The sequence below is a fragment of the Rhinolophus sinicus genome, chromosome 13 (assembly GCF_057876585.1).
Source record: "Rhinolophus sinicus isolate RSI-liver-muscle chromosome 13, RSI-T2T, whole genome shotgun sequence".
Lineage (NCBI taxonomy): Eukaryota > Metazoa > Chordata > Mammalia > Chiroptera > Rhinolophidae > Rhinolophus > Rhinolophus sinicus.
In genome coordinates, this window is record NC_142513.1 from 60,869,567 (window position 1) to 60,896,355 (window position 26,789).

General features: G+C 44.1%; 1 protein-coding gene across 3 annotated transcripts in view; it reads left to right on the plus strand.

Moving 5' to 3' along the window:
* SH3GL3 (SH3 domain containing GRB2 like 3, endophilin A3) overlaps positions 1–26,789 on the plus strand; it is a 61,899-nt gene that overhangs the window by 27,347 nt on the left and 7,763 nt on the right. For 2 of the 3 annotated variants that reach the window (XM_019743532.3, XM_074317512.2), the window contains exons 2-8: positions 4,812–4,880; positions 5,698–5,770; positions 7,870–8,013; positions 11,568–11,701; positions 12,687–12,845; positions 15,517–15,620; positions 16,976–17,097. In XM_019743532.3, the coding sequence (XP_019599091.1) occupies positions 4,812–4,880; positions 5,698–5,770; positions 7,870–8,013; positions 11,568–11,701; positions 12,687–12,845; positions 15,517–15,620; positions 16,976–17,097 (805 nt within the window). Of the gene's footprint in view, positions 1–4,811; positions 4,881–5,697; positions 5,771–7,869; positions 8,014–11,567; positions 11,702–12,686; positions 12,846–15,516; positions 15,621–16,975; positions 17,098–26,789 lie in introns of those variants that run through there. The other variant, XM_019743533.3, reaches the window with a different exon arrangement.

Consider the following 26,789-nt stretch of genomic DNA (forward strand, 5'->3'; position numbering starts at 1 on the left):
GGGTAAGGGGGGTGGGGGGTGGGAGATGAGGGTAAAGAGGATCAAATATATGGTGATGGAAGGAGAACTGACTCTGGGTGGTGAACACACAGTGCGATTTATAGATGATGTAATACAGAATTGTACACCTGAAATCTATGTAATTTTACTAACAATTGTCACCCCAATAAGTTAAAAAAAAAAAAAAAAAGAAGCTTCTTTGTACTGGTGTCTTAGCATCTGAGGAATTGTCAAAAGCCCCAAGAGGAACCTACACATAACCTGTCAGGTTTACTTCTTTGTTTCCCTTTTGTTCCTGGGATCCGGGCCTCTTCCAGCCTCCGTTTCCTAGGCTACAGTACACTCCAGTTCCTGTCTCCCCAGCCCAGTAAGACGGAGGCAGATACCGGCTGCTGCTCTGCTCAAACTCCATGTCCGGTGTCGCAAGGCAAACATTTCCCCAAAAGGGAAAGCAGCTGTGGAAGTGTGGCTGTTCTCGGGGCGGGTCCCTTCTTTCCGATTTTGCCTCCTCAGATCCTGGCTGCCTAGTTGCTCTGTGATGCCTCAGAGATTTTCGACAGTTTTTCATTTGGGAGTAATTTTTCACGTACAGAAAAGTTGCAAAGCGAGTACAGAGAGCTCACCTTCTCCTGATGTTAACCACTGACACGTACCTTTAACTGTTTGTATTTGTAACTGAGTGTTGCCGTGTTTCCCAAGCTGACAGAAGGTGACATTGTTGGTGCAGGGCTTCTGAGATGGCTCCTCTTTTGGGCTTTCTCCTCCTGTGAGACGTATGGCCTCCTCATGGTGGGAGATGCTATTATACATCTTCTGTGTACCTCCTTGGACATCCACAACGCCCATTTTCACTTTAAAGCCTCTGAAGGTGTTTTAAGTGAAGAACTCGGCTTAATGTTGTGTATCCCAGTATTTCCCAATTTATATACTTCAGGAGCTGTTCTTTCACCTGACTCTTAACTCACATCCCCGGTAGTTTGTAGCTCACGTATTGAAAATACTGTTCTGGAGGAATTTCTCAAACCCTTAGGTATGAATTTTGCTTTTTTCCATGTTCTCCTAGGTTGTGGCTTTCTTGCTGTTTAATTTCTTGTTTCCTAAAAGGGAAGAAGATGGAGAAGCCGAGGTTTCTTTGAAAACATATTTGCCCAAGAAGGCCGAGGCGTGTTAATAACATTTATCACGAAACCCCCAACACATGTGGATAAAAGGCCACATGCCTAAGCTGCACGGTTCCCAAATCTTTTTTCCCCCCCATGTACGTCACTTCTGTTGTAGCCTTTGAAATGGTTTTTATTTTTTGGTGACAGATGAGATTGGAGCCTGCTGAGAAGGAAGGCCCTGGTGCGAGTGGGTTTGCTCTCTGACCGTAGCCCCACGGCCACCTGAAGGAGGCGTCACGTGTAGTATAATCCTTTTCCGCTGGGGAGCCCACGGGAGCCACACTCATCACATTTGCATTTTAGATTTGCGACTTCTGTCTGGGAGCCCGCGTCACATGCCGTGTTTGTGACGGGGGAGCTGCATAGGTGAGGGCAGCTCGTGTTTGCAGGTGAAGAGGTCGTTAGGAGAGTTTTAGAGTGAAATTTGGACACTTCCCCAGGCTGCCTGCTCATATAGGGCAAGTCCCTGATTACCTTCCGGTGAATCTCCTTGCCCGCCTTTTGCTCTCCTCCACTGCTGTTCTCTAGCGGCCCCTTGAGTGATCTTCCTGAAACGCAGACCTGATTACCTGCTTAGGAATCTCCGCTGCCCACGCGAGTCAGCTCAGCCTCATGATCATCCGGCCCCACCCGTAATGCTTGCACGTTCATTTTCATTTGGGTCAGCCTTTCATATCAGTTCTCGTTACCGAATTGTGAGGCTGTTTCCTGAATGCCTGCATATATCTTTTTTTAATAAGTTACATCTTTGTCTGTGTTACTTTCTGTGCCAGAAATGCCACTTCCTCTCTCATCTCCTTGCTGCACTCCATATATCATTCTAGGCGCTGTTCTGGAACTTTCTTGACACCGTCTCATCCATATCATTTGCTTCCTCCCATCTGGGTTCTCACAGCAAATTCTGCACCTCTCTGTTATGGAAAAGTACAGTCTCATTGTGTTACGGCCTTTTGCTTCTGCTTCTCAGTGGGCTGGTGAGCTGTTGGAATGTAGAGTCATTGGTCTTTGTATCCAGCGTGCTGATGCAGTTGGAAGACTTTTTGGTGTTTGTTGAATTCTACTGAATGACATTGTGTCGCTTGGAAGCTTAAGTTGAAGTGTTGGGCTTTTAAAAAAACGAACGTAATGTTATACATTGAGTTCTAAATACTGCTTGCTCTCTTTCTTAAGTAACAGTTTAGGGAGACATAGGATTTTCACAGATTCCTTCTCAGCACTTTGAATCTGTTCCTTCACTGTCACTTGGTATCCGCTGTAGCCAAAGAAAAATCTGCTGTCAATCTTACTGTTGCTTTGGCTGGTTTTTTGTCTCTCCCCCGCCCCTCCACTCGCCATGGTAGCTTTAGAATTCTTTTTTCTTGAGATCTTGATATGTCTAGGTGTGAGTTAATATTTACCTTTCTTAGCACTTGAGTGCACTTCCAAACGGTAGACTCTTTCCTTCAATTGTAGGAAAAAAAGCTATTAACTCTTAAAACATTGATTCTCCTATATTCTGTCCTTACTTCTGGAGTGCCTGTCAGATATATCTTGGAGACACTCACTAATCCTCCATATTGATCAACTGATATTTCATATTTAAAAACAAAAAACTGTGTCCTTTAAATTTTTTTTTGTTCTTTGGGTAAGTTCCTTACTTATATTTTCCAGTATATCAGTTTTCTCCCTGATTATGCCCAGTCTGGAGTTTATCCCACCTATTGAATTTTTTTTTATTTTCATGACTATATTATCTCTAAAGTTAACAACCAACATTTAAAATGATTTCACTACTGAACAAAAAGATATTTGGGGGAACGTAATTAATGGATACACTTGTTTAAAACACTGCTTGGTGTGTGGCAGTGGGATTCTGGATTATCGAATGTTATACCTTGTATCTAGGAATTAGGGTAATCCTCTCTGACTTCTTTACTGAGCCTGAAAAACAGGGACTGCTGTCTGGAGTCCCAGTGAGTGTCTGCTGAGTAACAAAGCACTCCAACATTTAGTGGTCTAACACAACCGCCGTTTTATTTGACCTGTTTCCATGGGTCAGCGACTGGGCTGGTCTCATGTGTCTGCAGGTCAGCTAGGGGCTTTATTCTGGGGATTCACTGGTTTTCCTGCCGGCGGTGTCTGGGCCACTTGTCTCTCACCACCCAGCAAATTAGTTGGGGCCTGTTCACCTGGTGGCAGCCAGGTTTCAAGAGAATGAGTGAAAACACGCAAGATTTGGTAAATCCTAGACTTGTATTGGTGGGTCAAACAAGTCACAAGCCCAGGCCAGATTCAGTCAACTCCAGTTGTAGAGAGAAGTACCCACAAAGACAGATCCAGGGAAGATGGGGGACCATGGCCGTTTTGCTAATCATCCCTTTTACTGTCTTTAAGTAATTCCTTCTGATTAAGGAATTCCTTCAAGTTTTAAATACTATTTGCACGTACATTCCTCCCTATTAAATAGTCGTACTGTGTGTGCCAGAGTAGTAGTGTGACTAGTATCAGAAAACCATACTCAATTCACTTAAAACAACCTGCAGTCCTTTTACCATTAATTGGTGGTACCCACTCCGTTCCCTGATTTTTATGTTCATGTACATCTTTGAAGGGCCTAAACAAATTATGTTGATGTGCTTTTCTAAAGTGATGGAAGGTATTTTCTGCTTCCATTCCATTTTCCTGGTTCTCTAATCCTGCGTACACTGGAGCCAAACTCGCTGTTCTACAAGCTCTCTCTACCTGCATTGTGTTTGATGAAGAGCTTTAGGGACCTCCCAACCCTCCCCTTTACCTTGGCATTCGGGAATCTGGGCGACGCCGCCTCTGCCGACTTTTCAGCGTTTATTTTCCTCCTTTTCTCATTGAAAACTACTCATTACACTTAAACCAAGTTCCAGGCTGTTTCTTGAGTGCATTTGATCTACAGTGGTTCTCAACTGTCCAGAGACGTTTTGGGTGTCACCGGTGTGTGTGTGTGTGTGTGTGTGTGTGTGTGTGTGTGTGTGTTGCTGGCCTCTAGTGGTTGGAGGCAAGGGGTGCTGTGAAACATCCTGCAATGCACAGGACGGCCCCTGCCACAAAGAATGACCCGGTCTGAGTATCACAGCGCCGACCTCGAGAACCTGTCCCGCATCTGTTGCCTCTGGGTATTTTCTAATGCTTCCTTGTGCTGGAAGGCCTTTCTGTCAGCGCTGCACGCTGAAATGTCCCTTATCCTTAAAAAGCCCGCTCAAATGCCAGGCTTCTAGGGACCAGGTCCTGGATGTCGCCCAGCCCTCACCCCCACACTGCAGACTCTCCGGATTCTTTCTGTGAATCAGTCACGTGCCTGTCACTAGTATATATTCACTCTAATGCTGAACTCTGGGTTCCTGGAGGACAAAGATCCCGTCTTATTTATCTTGTTCCTACTAGAACCCCTACCATGTGCTGTACCTATAATAGATGCATAATAAATAACTAACTGCTGAGTGAGATTGTGTATCTTCCCAGGGCGTTAGATATGCTTACTCTTTCCAGTGATTTTCTTACAGGACTTAGTCCAAACAACTCCAGTAACCTGAATCTGAGGGGTTTTGTGTGTATGTGTGTGCTTGTGATAGTTTGGGTCAGAAACTGTGATAACACATCATTGTACAATGTGATTATTTGTGCTTATTTCTGCAGCTGTTCAGTGAAAAAATAAGTGGCGTCGAAGGAACGAAACTAGATGACGAATTTCTTGACATGGAAAGGGTAAGAGAGCTTTTCAATGTAAATCATATTGCAGATTTGACTTTCATTGTGATAGAAGGTACAGCGATACTGTAATGGACCTTGGAGTGGGAGGCTAGGATGGCTGCGCACGGGTGTGGCTTATGGAATTCAAAAGGCACTTTTTTCCACAGTTCTAACCCCAAATAATGACCCTTGATGATGGCAACGGGAAACGGTTAACTGGTCCCCTCTAGTGGACCAAAGTCAGAATGCTCAAAAGATGGTCCATCTTGGCAAACAGTTAACAAAGGCCAGTCATTGTGACTCTATATCTTGGAGAGTCAAAATGTATTTCTGGGACGAGACCCTTCAAATACATCAGCATTGATTCCCCGTGTGGAAGCCTCTGATTCTGTTTCCCTGTGTTGCAACAGCTGCAGAACAAATAACTTTTATCCTGGTTCCACCCTAGGACCAGCCATGTGAACGTGGATAAGCTATTTCATCTTTTCTGACTGTGACGCAAGGGTGGTAACGTGTGCCCTGCTTGCCTCACATGGGGGTTGTGAGAATCATGCAAAAAATTAATGTATATGAAAGCATTTCAAAAACTATGATGGGCTTGTTACAGAAATGACCATAAATGCTCTAAGGAAGGTTGTAGAATCTCGGTCCCTTAACATATTTCCTGGTCCCCTGTGTGCAGTGGCTTGGGGGGCGGGCGGAGGGGCGAAACTGGGGTCACCAGTAATGGCCCGCTTCCTCAGTTTCCCTCCCTTTGTCTTGAACAAAAAGTACTTTTCTCTGTGTTTTTCTGTGAATTCGTCATTTACCAACATTTTATTTTATTTTTAAGAAAATAGATATCACCAATAAAGCTGTTGCAGAAATTCTTTCAAAAGCCACAGAATACCTTCAGCCAAATCCAGGTAAAGTTAGAAAATGTCTTGAAATATTCTGTTACTCATTCACTGTTCCAGACCCTCATGACCCATATTCGCTTGCCTCATGGTTGACGTGCTCTAGATACAATGTTCCCTGTGTCCCCATAATGAAATTCAGTTTTTTTCTAGTTAAGTCTCCAGTAACTCAGTAGCCTTCATGCATGCCAGCTGATGACACACCGAGCAGACACTCCTGTGAACTGTGGTGACATTCTTTGGGCGAAATCTCGACCCGTCAGCCAGGCACTGCTAAGCAGACATTTTTTTTATGAGATACTTTAGAAACCCACTCGACACGGTGTAAATGTTTCCTTATTCAGTCATTTTAAAAACATTTTCACCATCCTGTTGTAAAGGTGTATGTTAATTTGAAGTGGCTTTCACCTTGTGGCTCAAATGCTAAAGAAATCAGACATGAGGACATGAAAAGCAGCCCAAGGTCCAGTGCTGTACCAGCTTCTCGACAGGATGGTTCTGATTCCTGGGTCACGAAGCAGCACCCTTGATGAGCTGGTCCTAGGTTGTAAAGTATGGAAGTTGATAGAGGGCGTCCACTCCTTGAGTTCTGTGGAATTTATTTTTTACATGTAGTTACTGTGATTCTCTTGGCTGTAGGAATCAGCACAGACTGAACTATCTGAAAATCTAGAAAGTAAAAAATTAAAAACACTCGTTTTATAAAAATTTTGTCTAAGGAGGTTGCTGGGTATAGAAATATTTAGAATTGTGTAGATGGTTATAGTTTTAAAAACTATCATAATAGATCTCTTCCGTGGCCTCACCAATGATTAAGAAAACCATATGTGTTCCTTTTCCTGATAAATCAGTCCACACATATTTAGCAAGTACTTCCTGGTTTCTGGGACATACTGTTAAGTTGGACCGAGAGCCTTTCGGTAAAGAACTGACATTGGAATGGGGCAGGGAGAGGGCGATGCCGGCCAACCATGAGAGTGTCACCTGCTCAGAGGCCTCGGGGTTCCCAGGGAAGAGGAAAGGGGGCCTCGCAGCCTCTAATCCAGTTAATGCCCCCAGTCACAGGCCTGTCACATCCCCCTTTCTATCCTGAGAGTGGGAAAGAGGAGGAGGAGAGAGAGAGAGACAGAGAGATTGAGAGAATGTGTGTGTGTGTGTGTGTGTGTGTGTGTGTGTGGAGAGTGAAGCCTTTCTGCCTGGGGCCCAGGAAGATAAGAGTTTTGAGGCTGAGATGGGCAAGATTCAAAAGGCTGGCACCGGGAATGCCTGGAGCTCACTATTCCAAGTGTGGCCCAAGGGCCGGCAGGAACAGCAGCCCCCGACACTGGGAAATGCAGACCTGGGCCCGTCTCAGACTGACTGACTCAGACTCCGCATTTTAACAGGATCCCTGGGTGATTTGTATGCACATTACAGTTTGAGGAGCACTGATCTAAAATACATGAAAACAAATAGTAATTATTAAAATCAAATATTTTACTGCCTAAAATCATTTCAAACACCACAAGTGCGTATGTGATTCAGCCCATGGGATGAAATCCCAAATCCTTAGGTTGGTGTTCAATTCGCAGTCACATTTTCCCTTCCACGTTGCCCTGGATTATTTTCCTCTTAGGTCCCACCAGCCTACTCTTTATCTGTTGTTAAATACCAGAGCATTCTCTCCTCTGCATCGCGCATTTCTGTACTTTTTAGAGGCGTCTCCCTGTCTTTATTCAGCATGTTGCTGTAATTTCCTTTCCCTACACCCCACCACACTTCATTCACATAATTGTACCTTGCACATTCTGCCTTTCGGTAACTAGGCTGTGAGCTCCGTGAGGGCAGACGCTGTCCCAGGTCACGGGAGCCCTGGTTACTGTTACTTGGCGTCAACAATGTGTGCAGATTTCTGTTTTCCACCAGGACTGCGCTCAGCACCCACCTCAGAAAAGAACCTGGAAAATTGCCCGAGAAGCTACATAGGTGACCCAGGGCCCTTTCGTGCCTCCGGTCTCTGGCATTTGGTCTAGGGTGACCTTGATTTCTCCGGCCGCGTTTGTGACACGCTCTGTGCCTGTCGCTCTGCCTGGTCACTTTAAGGCATTACAAATGACAATGTTTTTAAGCATACAGAGCTAAGCTGGGAATGCTCAACACTGTATCGAAGATCCGAGGGCAGGTGAAAACCACCGGCTACCCCCAGACGGAAGGCTTGCTGGGAGACTGCATGCTCAAGTATGGGAAGGAGCTTGGGGAAGCTTCCACCTTTGGTGAGTGTCGCTGGTCCCTGGGACAGCCGGGAACATGTCCGCTGTTGATTGTAGGTCACGTCCAAGGCTTTCTAACAACACGTGTTGGATTTTGTACTGTCAAAATAATACACACTCATTGCAGGCAGTTGAGAAAACCCATGCAAGTAAAGTAAAGGAAAATGCTAACATCACCATAATCACGTGTCTCGTGATAGGTACAATTGCACTCTGCCGCATATCCTTTATACCTTGTGTGTTCTTAAATATGTTCACGTGCACATTTAAAACGTTAAAATGGTGTTAGGATATATATACCATCTGGCCCTTTGGATTTCCACTGACTATGTCATCATCCATGTCATAAAATAATTAACTTCTATGATGTTGTTTGTTAGAGGTTGCATACTATTCCGTGTATCATAGTTTATTTAGCCAATCCCACTTACTGGATATTTAGTTTTTCTTCAGATAAAAGTTTTCTACATAGCATCTATAGTCACCGTTTTCATAGGTACATCTTTGGGAAAATCCAAGATTATGTTCTTAGATGAACTACCTACTCGTGAAATTTCCGGGTCAAGAATTTGCCTACTTTTCAAGTTTTTGACGTTATCTTCAGAAAGGTTGTACCCATGGGACACGCCTGCCGGGAGTGTGTGTGAGAGAGTGTTTCCCAGCACAGTCACTGCTTTTGTAGTTGACTTTTAAATAACTGGCCATTTGATATGTCGTGTAGGAAACTATTATCATGGTGCTGCCTGCACTTCACTTTTTGGATTATGCATGAGGTAGATGTTTTTCGTGTTTCTTATCATTTTTGTGAATTGTACATTAGTATCCTTTGCCTGTTTTTCTATTAAGGTGGCCATTTTTTTCCTTACTGGTTTGAGCTCTTTCAATGGTCAGAATAGTTGCCCTTTGTCTTCTGTGTTGAAGAAGATCGCCCCAGGTTGGAGTTTACCTTATGACCTTCTAGGTGGAGGTCATTGTGATGGAGAAATATTTTTGCTTTTTATGCAGTGGGCTCACTGTTTTCCTTAATCATTTATGGCTTTGGTGTCAAGTTTAGAAAAACTTCCCACCCCACCCCAACTAATGCTGCGAATATTTATTTAGACTTTCTCTTCATCCCTTTGCTTTTTTCCTTTAAATTTCCAAGCTTCCTAGTTTAATGCATGGATATTGTGCAAGAGCGTTCTAATTTTGTTTTCTCACAAATAAATAGCCAGTTGTCTGAATACATTCAGCCCTTCCCTGCTGACTTGAAACACCCCTTCTGTTCTCAGTGAAATTACTATGTTTTATGTTTGTTTCTGATCTTTCCTGTTTTCTTGATCTGTACTGTTTTGATCAATTGTCATATGTTTTAAGTATTGACATTTAAAAATATACTTTAATATATTTAACTGAAATTTCCCCTAGATATTGTGAAGATTTCATACATACCTGTTTTATTTTTGCAGATAAAACTTAGAGTCGTTGTAAGTCCCCTCTACTGAAAAACAAAGAGCTCATTAACTTTTGATTGAGGTTGCTTTAAATTAATAAATTAAATGGGAGGTGAATTGAGTTTCATAGATTCAGTGCTCCAGGAGAATTTGGTACATTTGCTATTTACGTCATGGTAACAATGCAGGATATGGAAATTGAGAATTCAAATATTTGGCCATAGTAATTCATCTAGGAAATTGGGGGGAAAATTCTTTTGAAAACTTAAAAAAATGCCAAATGTTAAAACACTAGTGAGTCACAGAGGGTAGCAGTGTATGCCAGAGCCGTATCATGTGGGTTTTATTTTGTTCGATGTGGGTGGAGATAGTCCTCCTGCAGGCAGACCTGTTGGGCAGCCGGAGAGGCTGTCAATGCAGGCTCTGACATCTAGGGACATTTCTGCTGTGCTGCCTTGGTGACAAGGCAGAGGGGCCTTGGACGGGCAGACCACTCAGGTGCCCAGGCGCCTTGCAGCGTAAGGAACCTTGGGATAAGGAAGCAAGCTGGTTTCAAGAGGGCATCAGGGACACGTGGGTCGCATGTTGTTCTGGGGAAGAGGCTGTATTGTCGGAGGCTTTCTTCGTGGGGCCATGCAGTGAGCCCTAGCTAAGAGGCAGACACCTAGGGGTGGAGGCTGAGCCCCACATCCTCGGGATTGCAAGCACTTCTATTGGGCAAGCAGAGGGAATGTCCAATCCATGCAGGTGACAGCCAGTATTCAGAATGTCATCTCTGGAGTCTTCCTAGGAATATACTTGGAAATGTTTTTGTCGAAGCCGAATTAACTGACCTTCTGGGGTACAGGACCGGTGGCAGAGGGAGTGGTGGTGTCAGAAGCAGTACCCTCCATTTCTGACTAATTGGGCAGGAAAGAGTCCCCAGGCTAGGAAAGGATATCTCATCTCCATCTCAGAATGGTTTAGAAGCAGCAGACTGTGGACAGTTAGTTAGGGAAAGTCAGCATCCCAGGAGAAATGAAACTACCAGTGGGTCAGAAAGGAGTCCCGGCCAGCTCTCGTTCAGAGTAACATTTTCCACTTATATTTGCAAAGTCCTGTAACACACACTATCCAGTTTATTTCTTTAAAGAAAAAAAGTGAGGCGAGGCAAGGCGATAGCAACACCCCTGCCTCACAGGTGGATTGACCATGCATGGCCTAGACCAATAGGTGAAACTACCCGAAGGGCAGAATTTGTTCGAAATGCAAATTCTTGGGCTGGCCTAGGCTCTTCTTCAAGCCCGGGAGTGGAAAGACGCTAAACTCTCCCTTTTTACCTGCTCAACTTGGAAAACTCCCAATACAGGAAAAATAGTTCAGTCCAGTGCCGCACGTCCCAGAGATGTTTTCTCGAGCACCTGCCACCTCAGGTGCACAGCTACCTGGGCTCCCACTTGCAAATTGCTGTGTATTAGCTGGTGCCCACATAACGGGGTGCAATCCAGCCAAAGCTGCCCCTCGCTGCCCAAGCCTAGCATAGCTGGCCTGGAGCAGGTCACTGCAAGAGCAGGTCCTGCCCACCCTGCTGAGAGCCTTCCCATGAGACCCTGCCAGGCTGTCATTGACGTCAGAGAAGATAGGGTGCATTACAACCATCTAACGGACGCGGGGAGTGGCCTCAGGAAGATCTGGCAGCAAAAGCTGAGATGAGGTTTTGTTCATTTATTTCTATTGTAATCTTTATTGGTTGGTGCTTAGCCTGATGACTCAGTCCTTTCATTGTTTACAAAGAGGGACTTTGTTCTGGAGCTTCTAAGAAACCTTTGGTGCCAGTTCACAAAAAGACCAGTTTTTACCATGGAGCTTTAGCCCCATCTAGTGGCCAACATGGTAAATGCCTCGGTCTGTCAGCCTCCGAGTTTTATTTTACTTAGTGAAGAATGAAGAGAAGAAAATGTAGAAAATAGGAAGACCTTTTTTTTTTCTTTCTTTCTGTTTTCTTTTGAGTCTGGATTCAAAGATCCCTTAGCGAGGACCTTGTTACACCAGCATCCACAAACTTTTGGGAAAGAAGTAAATGTCACTGTCAACCTTAGAGTACTCTGCTAAAGACCCTTGTTCTGTTTGTATTTTCCATTCCAGGCAATGCATTGATAGAAGTTGGCGAATCCATGAAACTCATGGCTGAGGTGAAAGACTCTCTGGATATTAACGTAAAGCAAACTTTTATTGATCCACTTCAGTTACTACAAGACAAAGACTTAAAAGAGATTGGGGTACGTTTTCTCGGCTATAAATCTACCTGTTGCTACTTAAAATGGTGTTCGTATTTATAACCAATAAGACGTTTCTGTCGGGACCCAGTGAAAGCATCATCTAATTGTGAAAAAAAATCACTCCTTTATGTCCACCTGGCTCCCTGGGAAACGGTCCCAGGTCCAGTGAGCCCTTTATTCTGTAGCTTATGGAAGCCAGTTTCTGAGAAGCCGAGCTAAAGATATGTATTTCTACAGCATTTTTCACGTAAAGTGATTCCATAACTGCAGTGGATGTTTGAGCATCAAAATCACACCGTATTAGTGGTGGCTTTTGATACGTTGCAGGAGTGGTCATTATTTTCCATGACTTCTCCAGCAAATCAGTATCTAGGATTCAACATTTTCTATTTGGGAAATGATTAAAAATGGCCTTCTGGGGGTATACACATGGAGGAGGTGTGTATCACATTCATGGAGAGCATTTGTTTAACTTGTTCTGTCGTTGGGGAACTTTGTGGAAGATGCATAAGTATCCTAGAGGACACTAGAAATTTGTTTTTATAATCCCCATCTTAGTGAGAGTTGGCAATAGTGCCAAAATAAATATTCCTGTTTTTGGTATAATTTGGTTGGAAATTATCCGGACAATAACAGAGCTGGAGTGAAGGGTCCTGTAAAGAACTTTGGAAAACGGAATCTGAGTACCGCTACTGTGTCCTTAGGTTCCATGTAGACTTTCATTCACCATCCGTCCATCCCACAAATATTCCTTGAGGACATGCAGTGAAGGGAGCCTCTAATAGATGCTGAGCTGCACACACATGCGTGCGTACACACACACACACACACACACACACACACACACACACACACAGTAAGATGGGTTCCTGCCCCCAGGAATTTAGGCTGGGAAAAAGCAATGACTGTTTTCCTAGGAATAGCGACGGTTTCTGTGTGCCGTGTTTTAAGGGTAGCATTTCTGAAAGTCTCCTCTGTCTCTTAGCACCACCTGAAAAAGCTGGAAGGCCGCCGCCTGGATTACGATTATAAAAAGAAGCGAGTAGGTAAGATACCAGATGAAGAAGTCAGACAAGCAGTAGAAAAATTTGAAGAGTCAAAGGAGTTGGCTGAAAGAAGCATGTTTAATTTTTTAGAAAATGATGTAAGTATTTCAACCAACCAGGACACTTTCCTGTGAATGAAAACATTGCCTGTATAAACCAGCGCCTGTATGTAGAGAAGGTCCAGAGCCTTAGTTATTACAAAACTTGCCGGAACTTTCTGTAACCATTTCCCCCTGCCTCAGCGATAGGTAGCTTCAGGCACTGAGCAGGTCCCAGCTCAAATCTCAACGCTGGGGACGCCCAGTTTATCCCGGATTGCTTCCAAGCTGTGCTGCAGTTGGCCTTGAGGAGGTGGGGTGTCTTGGGAATTACAGTTGCCCAGCCTCTGGATTTGAGGCCTTAGCATTTGTGGTTTTGCAGAACGGAAAGCCCATGGCCCGTGGTAGTTTGCAGTTTTGCTAAGACCATGAAAAGCACGCTGTGAGGCAGATGTTGGATTAGGAGCAGCTCTCTGGGCTGGTGGGAGAGCCTCACACACCAGCCAGCGCTCTGACGCCTTCACTCATCGTCGTGAACATTTGGAGCTTCAAAGCGTGACCGGAATTTTTCAGCTGTGCCATAGTAGTGTTTTTGAGCTACTATACGGATATTCTGTCGTACTGTGATTCTCGCCAACGGCTTTATTTCTCCAAGAAAAGTTAGAGTACCTGACACCAAGGGGGATGGTGACCCCCAGCTGGGCAGCGGGAAGGATGAAGGTTCCCTGCTCAGTGTTGGTGACAAGGCATCATTTGGCCTTTTCCACTGCCTGAGTGGAAGAGCCTTCCGTCCCCTGCGTCCCTCCAGAGTCCCTGCCCTAAGCCTGGCCTCAGTGATTCCGGGAGCCATCTCAGCCTAGCACTTGCTTTGGACCTATTTGTTAAACTTTCAAATCTGTGGGGACAAATCTGAGGATTTGTTTATCTGCAAAACCACGTTCTACTTTATAATAGTTCATTAAAAGGTATATTGAGGTCTTGCAGCTTTTGAGTCAAGTCAAACTCATGGGGCTGAGCGCCTTTTATTAGCCAGTGAGGGGTGGGGGTTAGGGGTTATGTCCAGTGTTAACAAGATACTAATGTTGGAGGAAACAATTTGAAATTCCCATACCCATTAAACCTGAGCACTGACAAGCACACTCTATTTTGGTTCTCCTTTTAAATATTTTATTAGGTTTTTTACATTTCTCCTCTTGAAATTATCCCTAAGCAGTAGGCAGCTTTGGTTTGGCTTTGTCTCAGATTGCCATATTTGATTTTTGGATGGATTTGGAAAGTGTTTTTGATGCGTTTTGGTTTTTATGTGTATCAGATGCACGTATTACTTGTTGGGCCACAGCAAACGTCTCTCTCAGCCCCATGTCTGTTGGTGGTGGGTTAACCTCTCAGGTTGAATTGTATCGGACAAGCTGCCTAACCCCGTGCCTCATTCATCACCATCATTCATGAGCTGTGACGATGGGTTTTTGCAGCGTGCTCCACCCAGGGAAGCCTGCGTCCATTGCTCTGGCCTTGGCAGTTGCTCCGACAGACCTCAGTTTCCCCTTCGGTGTCAGTCAAAAGTCAGAAATGATCCTTCCTTATAAAAAGTCAGTCCTTGGTCCATTTGTGACAGTGACACTGCTCTGCTTGTCACAGATGAGCTAACCCCCTCCCACCCACCCTGGCAGAAAGCAGTAAGAGCTAGTTCTCAGCCCGAGCCCAGGTCTCAGCTGGAAGTGGACCAAGCCTTTTGTCTCATCCCAGGTGACCCTCCCGATGCAGCAGGCAGAGTTGCCAAAGAGGGGTGCGGCCAGTGGAGGAAATGTTTTACCTTCTGACAGGCCTGGGCTCTTGCAAGGCCTAAGTTTATTGCTACCTTGGTTCTACCTTGTCTGGGTGTTTGAAATGGGATAAGTGGGTAAGGAGAATGAAAGTCTAGGCAGTGACGGCATGGTTTATAACAGCAGATGACAACAGTTTGCATGCTTGAGGTGAATGCGGCCCTGGTGGGTTCTGCAAGGTGAGTCTGCATGGGCAAGAGAGCAGGGCCGACTTTGTCCCAAAGCTGATGAGTAAATGAAGTAAGGCAAGGGCACAGAGGCTTGGGGGAGCGTGGGGACGGGTGTGGTTTTGTTTAGTGTCTTTGTCTGGGTCTGGGGTTCATGGGAGTTGTGCTGGGGTCCCCAGCACCTCAACCCAAGGATCCTGCCTTGTGAGCTTCATCAGCCTCTCTTTTCTGTAGCAGCCCCTCAGACGTGCGGGCTCCAGGGTGGTCGGGCCAGCTGGAGACTTCTTTTCCTCACACTGTGCGTCCCCAGGTTTTCCGGGCTTTCTTATGGGACCTGGGTTTGTTTGTTTTTTTTTTTTTTTACGTCCACTGTAATTTAGTCACAAATTTCACGGATGTCTGGATTCATGGGAAAAGGAGATGCCACAGCCTTTATAGTTCAGTCCTTTCGGCTGTCTGTTTCAGGGAAAGAATTTTGTTCCTATTGCAACAACAACATATGGGGGTCCGGCAAGGCTTTGCCCCGGCTCTCCTCTCACCTGAACCTGTTTTGCCAGCATCTCTAGCTTTCTGCCAGAACCTGTGTGGTGGTGACCAGGGCTCCGGGATGAAATCTGATGAAATGGACCAGAGCCGAGGCAGACACGAGGCTTCCCTGCAGAGCTGGGTCTGTGTGGCTGGTCCTCTCTCTCGACATTCCAGGTTCTGGCCTCCATGGAGTCATTTTCCCTTCTGCTGCAGGTAGAACAAGTTAGCCAGTTGGCCGTGTTTATTGAGGCAGCTTTAGATTATCACAGACAGTCCACGGAGATTCTGCAGGAGCTCCACAGCAAGCTGCAGATACGGTAAGAGGCCCCGTGCCCTCCCGGCCCAGGGCTGCACAGTTACAATCAGAGGAAATGAATCTCTCTGTCAGTCTGTCTGTCTGTCTGTCTCCCCCTTCCCACAGCCCCATTCTGTTTTGAATTTCCTTTACCTGGTTTCACGGCTGGTTGTGGGATAGCCCCAAGATGGCCAGTAGGACAGAACTGGGAAAAAAGAACTGGCCGCTTTTCTCCTTTTGCTTTTCACTGAAGCCCTTTCTCGTGCCCGGGGTAACCGGGAGGCAGAGCTGCTCAGCCACCTTCAGTTCAGCCCCTACAGATATGTCCTGCCTCATTGCTGCTTGATGAGAGTTTAGCTCCCCATTTACAAACCGGGGGTGGTCATCACTCATACCCGCGCCCCGACATCTGAGGATGTGGAGGAGAGTGAGATGATACTCAGGAATTATTTCAATATCTGGGGAACAATGGGTTTTTACCTCACCACTACAGATCTCGTCAGGTCGTGTTCATAATATTGACTCTGAGAGGTACTGAGAGTTAGAAATACCTTCTCAGTGATCAGAGGTTGCTGTGTTCCTTATGGCTTTCATGATAAAGGTATTCTGGACTTTTCTGAAAATTAGTGATATCATACGTAGTGTGCCCGATGAAAGACCCTATTCATGAAAATAATGGGTTAAAAAAAACCTACCCTATATATATTTTTAATTTTTATTGGGGAATAGCGTGTTTTTTCAGGACCCATCAGCTCCAAGTCAAGTCGTTGTTTTCAGTCTCGTTGTGGAGGACGCAGTTCACTGGCCCATGTGGGAATCGAACTGGTGACCTTGGTGTTATGAGCACTGTGCTCTAACCAACTGAGCCAACCGGCCTCCCAAATAAGCCTATTTTTTGACCAGGTTTAGTAATAAAATTGTCTTACACAGGGTTCTGATAATGAATAAATTTGGAGGGATTTTTGCTTAGGTCCATGCCATAAATATGGAGGGCAGACAAAAGGTGTGTCCAGTCTCTGAGACGTCCACTCTGTAGGCAGGAGTTCCCCTGGAGCTGACATGGGCACGTTTCCACATCCCACCTCTGTGTGAGGAGAAGGAGTGAGGGCAGCTCACGTCGTCGAGTGCCTGGTGTGCCCCTGGCATTGCTAGGTGCCTCAGGGACTTGATGAAACACTTAACAAACCCATAGTTGAAACACTGCATTTGGGATATGGCCTCTGTGACTTTGAACTACTTGAGAATCTGTGTCAAAGTCACCCTCTTCGTGACCACTGCCTGTCCCTGGAGTTTGAAGGTTCATTACGGCAGAGTCAGTGTGTGTGGGTGGCTGTGCTGCCTCCTCAGATGTCTGACTCATCTTTACATGTGTTACAGAATATCGGATGCGTCCATGCTGCCCAAACGAGAATACAAGCCACGACCCCTAAAAAGGAGCCCCAGTGAGCTCAACGGGATGCCCACCACCTCATCAGCCACCTTGTCAGCCAAGCCGACAGGTGAGATGACCGTTTTGTCTGCTAGGTGTGCCCTGCGGTCGGGCTCGTAGAATTCAGTGTGTTTCTTCCTGAAATTCAGGAATTTCTTTTTTGGTTGTTTGGTGAATCCCTTGTATTGTCCCAAGAACGCCCCTTTTCCTGCTCCTGGTTTCGGGTACTTACATCAAATTTTTGAAAACCAGCACCAGGAAGAATTAATTCCATTGCTCATTGCCTTCTAATGTGTGACATCTTGGCCATAGGACCATCGTGCCCCACTATTCTTTATACTTAACGTTTTCAACTCTCTCAAAATATTGTACTAATTTTTAAAAGTTTTAATTGGCATTTACAACACCTGCTGTGTGCAAGGCACTGTATTAAGTGCTGTATCGTTTTTTAATTAGACAAATGGCAAACATATTTGTGAATAAAATGATCAAACTGAGAACAGCATTCAAGTGGTATAAATATCACTGTGGTTTCCTGGGATCACCCATTCCACTCCAGCCCCCTTCGTAGAAGTGGCCACTGTTAATAATTTGGTATGAACACTGTCATATCTATTTGTGTGTGTGTGTGTGTGTGTGTGTACTATAGTCACACTGTTTTAGGTTATTTTATGCTTTTCAAATACAAGATCATAGTAGTTGTATTGTTCTAGCTTGCTTTTGTAAATGGATCACTGTTTCTTGGAGTTAGTTCCTTGACGTACATGTACAAGTAGATCTTCCCACTATTTTTATGAACAGCTTCATAGTTTTCCATTCTATGTACATTTCCCTTTTAATGGACCTGAAGGTTGTTTCTAGTTATTTGTTAAAAGGAATATCCTATATCTATAAAATGTTCTATATATATATGCTGATGGGCAAGTCTTTCTTGAAATGAAATTGCTGAGTTAGAATGAATGCAAATTTTAAACGGTAGTGGGTATTGCCAAATTACCCTCCCAGATGCGATAATGTAGTAAAACCTGCTTCCTCAAACCCATGTCACTAGAGTTCAATTTTTGCCACGCATTCATGGGTAAAAAATGGTATTCAGTCTTAATTTGCCTTTCTGCATTAACTAGTGAGGTTGAACATTCTTTCTATATTTCATTTGCCATTTGTGCTTTCTCATGTCTGAATTATCTGTTCACATAATTGATTCGTTTTTTTTTTCCTTTTGGTAGTTTACTTTTTCTTATTGAGTCATAAGAATTCTTTACATGTGGGGAGTTTGATAGTTTTTCCCCCCACTTTGTTGTTGAGTTTTTACCATTCTTTATATATTCCAAATACAAGTCCTTTGACATATATGTGGTTTACAAATATTTTCTTTCACTGTATAGCTTCTCTTTGATCTTTTTACAGCATTGACAGATCAAAGGTTTTTAATTTTGATGAAGTCCGATTTATCAATTTTTTCCTTGTAAGATCATGCTTTTGATGCGAAGTCTGAGAATTCTTTGCCTAGCCCTAGATCCTGAAGTTTTCCTCCCATGTTTGTTCCCAAGAGTTTTACACTTACACATTTTACATTTCAGTCCATGACCCACTTGGAGTTAGTTTTTGTGGAAGTACGAAACTTCAGTTGAAGTTCACCTACTTTGCTCATGGATTTGAAATTGCTTCTCCATAACACACACTGCCACATAAGCTGTGCAGTCTGACTTTTCTTCCAACACGAGTGCTATTCTTTACGTTTTTTTCCTATTAAAATAAAAATGATTGGAGTAATATGTATACTGTGTTGCCCCGAAAATAAGACGTAGCTGGACCATCAGCTCTAATGCATCTTTTGGAGCAAAAATTAATATAAGACCCAGTCTGATTTATTATATTATATTATATTATATTATATTATATTATATTATATTATATTATAGACCCATTCTTATATTACAGTAAAATAATACTGGGTCTTATATTAATTTTTGCTCTAAAAGACACATTAGAGCTGATGGTCCAGCTACGTCTTATTTTTGGGGAAACACGGTATATAGTTTTAAAACAAAAATGGTACTATGAGGTTTTCATGAAAAACAGCACTCTCCCCTTCTACTCCTCTTCCAATCTTTGTTTCCTACTCTCACTGTAAACTCTTCTTGCTATTTGTTTGGTATTTAGCTCCATTGTTCTAAATAATAGGCTTCTATTGCTATTTCCTGATTTTTCGGTGTTGGATAGTACCTAAATTCCTGAGCTGGGAGAAGAGTCTTTAGCCCCTTGTCTTATCCATCCGTCTCCCATATACTTCTTCCCTACCCTCCCAGTTTACTTACGGTCACTATTATTGTGAAATAAATACTCATTGTGTCACCATCACTCTGATCATGCAAGACTCTTAGAATGCCTTTCCCCCCTTCCTGCTGCTGTTTAAATGTAGTTGTGTGGACTTTCGGATGAAGACATGGGCAGGCCCCAGAACCTTTCTGCTTCCTCTTGGGTAACAGAAGTTCTCCAGTCTCTTGAGTGTGGACTGCAGGCTCTTTCTTAGACAAAGCACTCCAGACCGCTTTCTTTCTTTCCTTTCTTGAGGGGCCCTTGCTTCCCTCTCTGAACTTACGTAGGCTACCTTGAGGTCGTCTGAGACAGCAGACGGGAGTGGAAGGGCAGTCGACCGCTTGGATTTAATCTCCTCTGCAGCCCTGGGTGCATTTGTTTGCTTTGGAGTGGTCTCTGAGCAAGACTTGGAGTAACAGCCTACTTATCTTTGGGGACATAGAAGCCGTTAGCTGTTCTAACGTGCTGAGACCCAACCTCTGATTTTTCTCTCTTTTATTTTTGCTTGAAACTGGGCCGTTCTCATCTTTTTGGTAATGAGTTGCTGGATGCACCCAGGACGAGCTAACGCACACTAACATTCTGTTTATCCAGCTTTTCTTTAGAGTTTACTGGTATGTGGTTTGCTTTCAAAGGCATCACTGGCAAAAGTTTTACCAAATGGTTTGCCGTGCCCTAACAAGAGTCGCCAGTCTTTTACGCCCGTTTTTTCTGTTTCTTCTTCATGGCTGGCCATGGAGTCAGTCCCTCTAATTTTAGGTTGCACTTTGACAACACCCCACTTCTGGAACCAGTTTCTGCATCCCTTAGGGAAGTGGTAGCTACTGTTCCACAGAGACGTGAGAAAACAATGGTTCAAAGAGACAGAAATTAAGAATGGAAGTTCAGGCCCAGAGATACCCTCTTAAGGAAATGAGCCTAAAGTGGCTCAGGTCACTTCTGCTTCCATCCTGCTGGAAAAGCTCAGTCATGACTTCATCAGGCTGCACCGGCTGGGGTCACAGGGAGCTGGGGAGTCACATCCTACCGATCGGTTACTATGGAAGAAAGGAAGGGTGGGGTGGGCATTGGATGGCCAGTTTGCAGTTTCTACCATACCTACTCCAAACTTGTTGTGGAATAAAATGTCTGCCCTGTCACCCTCTGACCTGTCTAGATTCCCACACGGTTCATTTCTGTTAGAATGTGGTACCAGGGACATTCCTACGTTAGGGCACGCTTTTTCTGCAGAGGGCTGAATATCGAATGCTTTAAGCTCTGTGGGCTCTGTGGGCTCTTGCAGCTGCTCTGCTCTGTTGTTTCAGTGGAAAAGCAGCCACAGGCAGTTCGGACATGAGTGGGCATGGCTGGGATCCATAAACCACAGTTGACCCACCTCTGGGTTCACTCATTGGGAAATCCGCTTAGCAGCACCTGTGAAAATGAATCAGAATGTTTATACACTCTCCGAGGCTTCATTCCTGAAAATGTAGTGTAAAGAAATAATTTCAGCAAAAGCGTAATCTTCTATCTGTTGTAGCAATCTAGGGAAACAAAAAATTAGAGGTGGGAACAACCTTATGACCAATATTTATTTATATATATTTGTTAATCGTAGGTAATGGTTAAGTAGATAAGCTATACCAGGTGGAATGTTATACAGCTACTTAAAGTTATTAATATGGAAATTATGTAGAAACACAGCAGTGTTTATAGTCTGATATTAAGTAGAGAAGAAAGATGCAAAGTTGTAACCATCCTATGATTACACCTCTGTGAATCTAGCTGTATGTACTGCAGGCTAAGCGGTAGGCTTTATGGGCAGTATTTTTCTTCTTTTCATGCTATTCTTTAAGTTGTATTTCAATAACAATATTTGAGTGAACAAAAAATGTATTTAATAACAGGGAAATTGATAGCTCTCAAAGAACAAGTATACTTCTTTCTTTAAAGAAATGGTGGACCCGATTCTAGTCCCCTGGCCCCCAGGAAGCTCCATGTCACATGTGAGGTTTAGGTACAGCAGCCGTGCAGATGACAGCAGCTGGCGTCTGTGTCCCCCTTCCCCTTGGACGAGGGTGACCTGCACCCTAGTTTGCTTGGGACAGCCCCATTTTGTACAGTTTCTAATAGTGACCCACTCTTTCTCTCAAAAATTTTTATTTGGATGACAATACATTGTTTCCCTAGTTTTTATGGCTTTCCTATTTCTGGCCTGGGAAAACTTTATTCTGAATATTATTGTAAGCCACTTCAAAATTTTGGTTTAGAAAGAAGCTGGATGTCAGCAAACTAACTCAAAACTTTGAAAATGAGTCCAAGCCCAGCCTCCGTCTCCCTCAGTATCTTCTATCTGAATGAAGCAGAAACAGCGACCCCAGCACCCCAGGGCCCTATCCCTACCCACTTTCCCTGCCTTCCGGCCTGCTTCCAAATCAGGGGAGTTCTTGGAAACAGGACGTCAGGTCACGCACCCAACACTCCGTGTTCTCATCTGCTTCCTTTGATGAAAGGGTCTCCATCTGCCACAGGAATACTAAGTTTGACCCCTCAGACTGGCGGCTGTACTCCATAAAAATGACAGGGTATTTTAAGTAAAATATCACTCAAGGGCATAAGGACGTTGCATTTGAGTGTCGAAAATATGTCAGGTACTGTTATTTGATGCTTTATATACACAACTCATTTCATCCTCATAGCAATAGTGCAAAGAAATGATAATATCAAATGACTGTAATAAGTAATCATATAGCAGTCACACTTACTGAGTCCTTACTGTGAGGCAGGTAATGTACTAAATGGTTCGTAAACATTTCCAGTACTATTATGATTCCCATGTTAACAGATGAGTAAGTGGAGATTCAAGGGGTTGAGATTTTCTCAAGGTCACAGAGAGCCAGTAAGTAGCAGAGCTGGGTACTTGACCTTCTTGGCAGTTCATAGTATATCATTCAGAAGGAATACTGGGGTGTGGGGGTGTGCTATACAGTGGTCAAGAGCCTCAGGAATGAATTTATTTCCAAGATTCTTGGCCACAGGGAATCCATGGCTGGCAAGGGGTCGCAAAGGGAGACTGTTGTACGCGTCTGACTTGGAAGGAGAAAACCCTGACAGGACAGTGAGTGCTTTGGCTTCCTCCAGCACTGTGCGTGTCAGTGCTTTGTCCCCTCTTTCTTGGCCAGTAGCGCAGTCCCCAGGCAGATTCAGTTGTTGGAAGGGTGATGGTCAGCGAGAGATCACAGATGTGTGAAAGATGGCTTTGAAGAAACTCAGGGTCCAGTAACTAGAGCCTCACTGCTGCAAACTCCACTTTCGGCCACTGTCTGACACGGATGGTCCTGTGCCTCCGAAATGTCCTCAGCTGCCTCCCCTAAATTGCCCTTGGAGGTAGCTTTAGTCCCCAACTCTTAACACTCTAACACAGCATCAGGCTTCCTTGATTTGTGGGTGGAATTTGTGAGTGTAAAGGGGTCCTGTACTGTTTGTTTCTAAGGCACGGTTTCAGAAGAAAATGGCATTTTATAGCCTACATTAATGGGAAATTACTTTCCATTAGGATTCTGAATGATTTGCACATAATGTTTATAAAGTGAAGGAAAAATGTCAAGCATTTCACTAACAATTTAAAGCAAAGCTCACAGGGCTTTGCCAGAAATGAATTCCAAGAACGTTTTCTTCACCATTTCTTCTTTCTAAAGAAAAAAAAAAGCGGGGAGATGAAAGGACGTAGGTCAATTAGGCAGAATCCATTGTGAGACTGAGATGGAATCTTTGATAATATCATTTCTAGGTACTTAAGAGAACAAACAGAATGAGCCAAAAATGGAGAAGGGGGGCAGGGAGTGGAAATCACATCTTGAAATGATGGATTGCAGACAAAATCCAAGTGTAGGCTCTGGCTAGCAGGAACCACCACCCGTCCAAGCCTGTGAGTTTGGGGTCATGACACTTCATCAGTGCATGTTGTCCCTGCGTCCCCCAAAAAGAAAAGGAGGCCAAGAAACGTCCTTGCGCTGAAATGTGTGCCTAGGTAGTTCCCCCAAAACCGTTGGTTTTGAAGGAAATCATGTAGGAACGGGTGATCTCTGCTCAAGTGTTTTCCCTACCCAGGGCCGTTTTTATCAGGCCCCAACTTGTCCCTTAGTGAATTAGAAATTTAAAGACTGGAGGACAGAGTATATTTCAAGTTTTTTATCAGCTCATTTATTTATGAAGGTCTTTTTTTTTCCACTGACGTTCTTAAAGAGGGTACCACTTTATATAATCACAACTAAGGGTTAATAGGCTCCAAACTGGGATCCACTTTAAAAATGTGAGAGGCTGAGGTTAGCGAACAAATGTGGGTTCCAAATGTCTGCTACAGGCCCGTTGCAGAGGCGTTGCAGAGCGAGGCAAAATAAATCTCTCAAATGGCTATATTAAGACATTCTAGCTCCCTTTATGTATAAAAGAGACTTTTATAAATTTCTTGATACTTCTAAGGGGCTAGAAGTATTGGAAATAATGTCGAGAGCCTAAGTCATTCCCCTCATTGGAGCAAAATCTCTAGGATTACATTAGAAAATAAAAAGTATTTAAAAGTAAAGTGTGAAGTTTGAAAATTAGAAAAGACAAGAACTTTGCAGATAGGCATATATGCATTTTTTTTTTTTTTTTTTTTTTAAAGATTTTATTGGGGAAGGGGAACAGGATTTTATTGGGGAACAATGGTCAAATTGTTGTCCTTTCAGTCTTAGTTGTGGAGGGTTCTGTTCAGCTTCAAGTTGTTGTTCTTGCAGTCTTAGTTGTGGAGGGCGCAGCTCAGCTCCAAGTCCAGTTGCCGTTGCTAGTTGCAGGGGGCACAGCCCACCATCCCTTGCGGGAGTCGAACCGGCAACCTTGTGGTTGAGAGGACAGGCTCCAACCAACTGAACCATCCGGGAGCTCAGCGGCAGCTCAGCTCAAGGTGCCGTGTTCAAGCTTAGTTGCAGGGGGCAGAGCCCACCATCCCTTGCGGGACTCGAGGAATTGAACTGGCAACCTTGTGGTTGAGAGCCCGTGCTCCAACCAACAACTGAGCCATCTGGGAGGCAGCTCAGCTCAAGGTGCCATGTTCAATCTTAGTTGCAGGGGGCAGAGCCCACCATCCCTTGCGGGACTCGAGGAATTGAACTGGCAACCTTGTGGTTGAGAGCCCACTGGCCCATGTGGGAATCGAACCGGCAGCCTTCGGAGTTAGGAGCATGGAGCTCTAACCGCCTGAGCCACCGGCCGGCCCCCTATATGCATTTTTTTTAAATCTACATTTCCAAAGAGGAAATTAAAATTTCAGAGAGCAGTGGCAATGGTGATTGCTCAGTCGGGGGTTATTTCTTTTCTCTTCTTTCCTTCCCACTCCTTTTTTCCTCTTTTTGGTGGTGGTGTTTTTTGTTTTCCCTGCTGCCCTCCTCCTCCCAATGCATTTCTGTATATTATCAGTGCTGGTTCAGAGTCAGAGTTATTGACAAAAGAGAAATACAGACAAGGAAACAGGAGTCCCTCAATATAGTAGTTCAAATGCTGGCACTTACTCGCTGTGTGACTTTGAGTAAATTTCTTGATGTCTCTGGACTGATTGGAACATGTCTGTAAATGAAGTGATTGGACTACGTTTCAGGGTTCTTTTCCAGCTCTAAATTCTGTGGCTGCAATATTTATTATTTATAAGTACTTAGCATTCTTAGAAATTTGAAAAGTGCATGGGTTGCACATTTTCTATTTTGTATATTTAAAAAATACTCAAAAAAATAACGTGAACTGTGATTATTATTGTTTATTGGTAGCTATTGATGTGGGAAAAGGGGACTAGAACTTTTTCTTGTTTTTCAATCTGAAGGACGCTTTAGAGCGACCAGTTTTCTCACTGCAAGGAATGGTTTCCTGGGCTCTTTCTAAGTAGTCTGTCAAGAGAGTTTTCGAAAAGCCTGTAAGACGTAACTTCTTACTTAGTTGTGGGCATTTTAATACTACTTGGCTGAAATGGTGATATGATCATATTCTCTCAAATGCATATTTAAATATCTTACTATGTATCCTACGATAGTAATATGTTTGGTCTTTAAGCTAAAATTTAAAATATTGTCACCTAACTATTAAGTACTATTACATATATAATTAAGTTTTTGTTTTTTTTAAAAAAAAGCACAGAAGTCTGTTGTTTCCAGGGTTTACACACAGGGAAGCTATGTACCCAACTGCAGAGGACCTTCTTAGTGACATCCATTGGGGTTGTCCAGTGGATGTGGCCTCAGGTGCAAACCCTACTGCCAGATTTTGGGAACGAGAAACATAGGAAAGTGTAAGAAAACAGTGCAAGGCCAGTGACAAATGGCTGACACATCAGACTCCAAGGCAGGAGTGTGCCAGGGAGAGGTGGGTCTGTAGCCAACTAGAGAACGCTGCCCTATCCCAAGTGGGCAACCGTTGTCAACGCAGCTGCTGCTTACCGAGAATGTGGGTCCAGGGAAGCCAGCCTTTCGGATTTTTTTCACCCGAAGCCAGAAACCATCTATTTAGGTGCATTCTCCTGATTTTTAAATATTGGCAACTAAGCCACACTGTACAAAGCAAGGAGCCAGCCAAACAAAACACCCTCTGCAAGCTGAGCCCTATGGCAGTGGCCAGGAAGCCACCTCTGATTAAGGCTGTCATTTGTCTTCCTCCTTTCCCTTAACACAGAATGGCAGAGGCAACCCACAAGCACTGGACCTGGCTAGGGTAGAGGGGCCACCTCCCGGGATAAATAAATGGGCCGCAGCTCCTGACATAGCTGCAGAAGTCACCTCAGTATGGCAGGTCCTTGAATAATGTCCTTTCGTTCAACCTCACTTCTTTATAACGTCGATGAGAGGCTGTAGGACCTCAACTCTTGTTTATAAAAGGAGCCTATGATAACATTGGTTTCCTTATACGTCATTTCTCTTAAAGTTGCAACACCTGTCGATGACATTAACTGAGGACTTACTGTACGTAAGTCAAGGCTTTGGAAAGTGGAGGGCACAGACTTTACTAGTTAAACCAACTTCCTATAGCCTGTGTAAGGTCTGGAGTATTGGTATTAAGATTAAAACAAATCACATACATTTATTTTTAAACATGATTGATTATAAGGTTAAAGTTGAGTTCAGTTGACAAGTAATTTCAATAAATCACGCCTATGGGTAAATAGAGGGTTCTTTCGCTATAAAGATAGTTCATAGACTTTTACTAAACTTAACTGAGTAGTTTGCTACTTACCTGTGTCAGCCTGCTTGGGCTGCTATAACAGACGGCCGTGGACTAAGTGGCTTAAACAACCAACCTCTATTTCTTACAGTTCTGGAGGCTGCGGAGTTCAAGATCAAGGTGCTAGTAGATTCAATGTCTGGTGAGGGCCTGCTACCTGGTTGGCAGGTGGCTATCTACTCCTTTGCCCTCACATGGTGTCACTGTCCCACACGTGAGGGC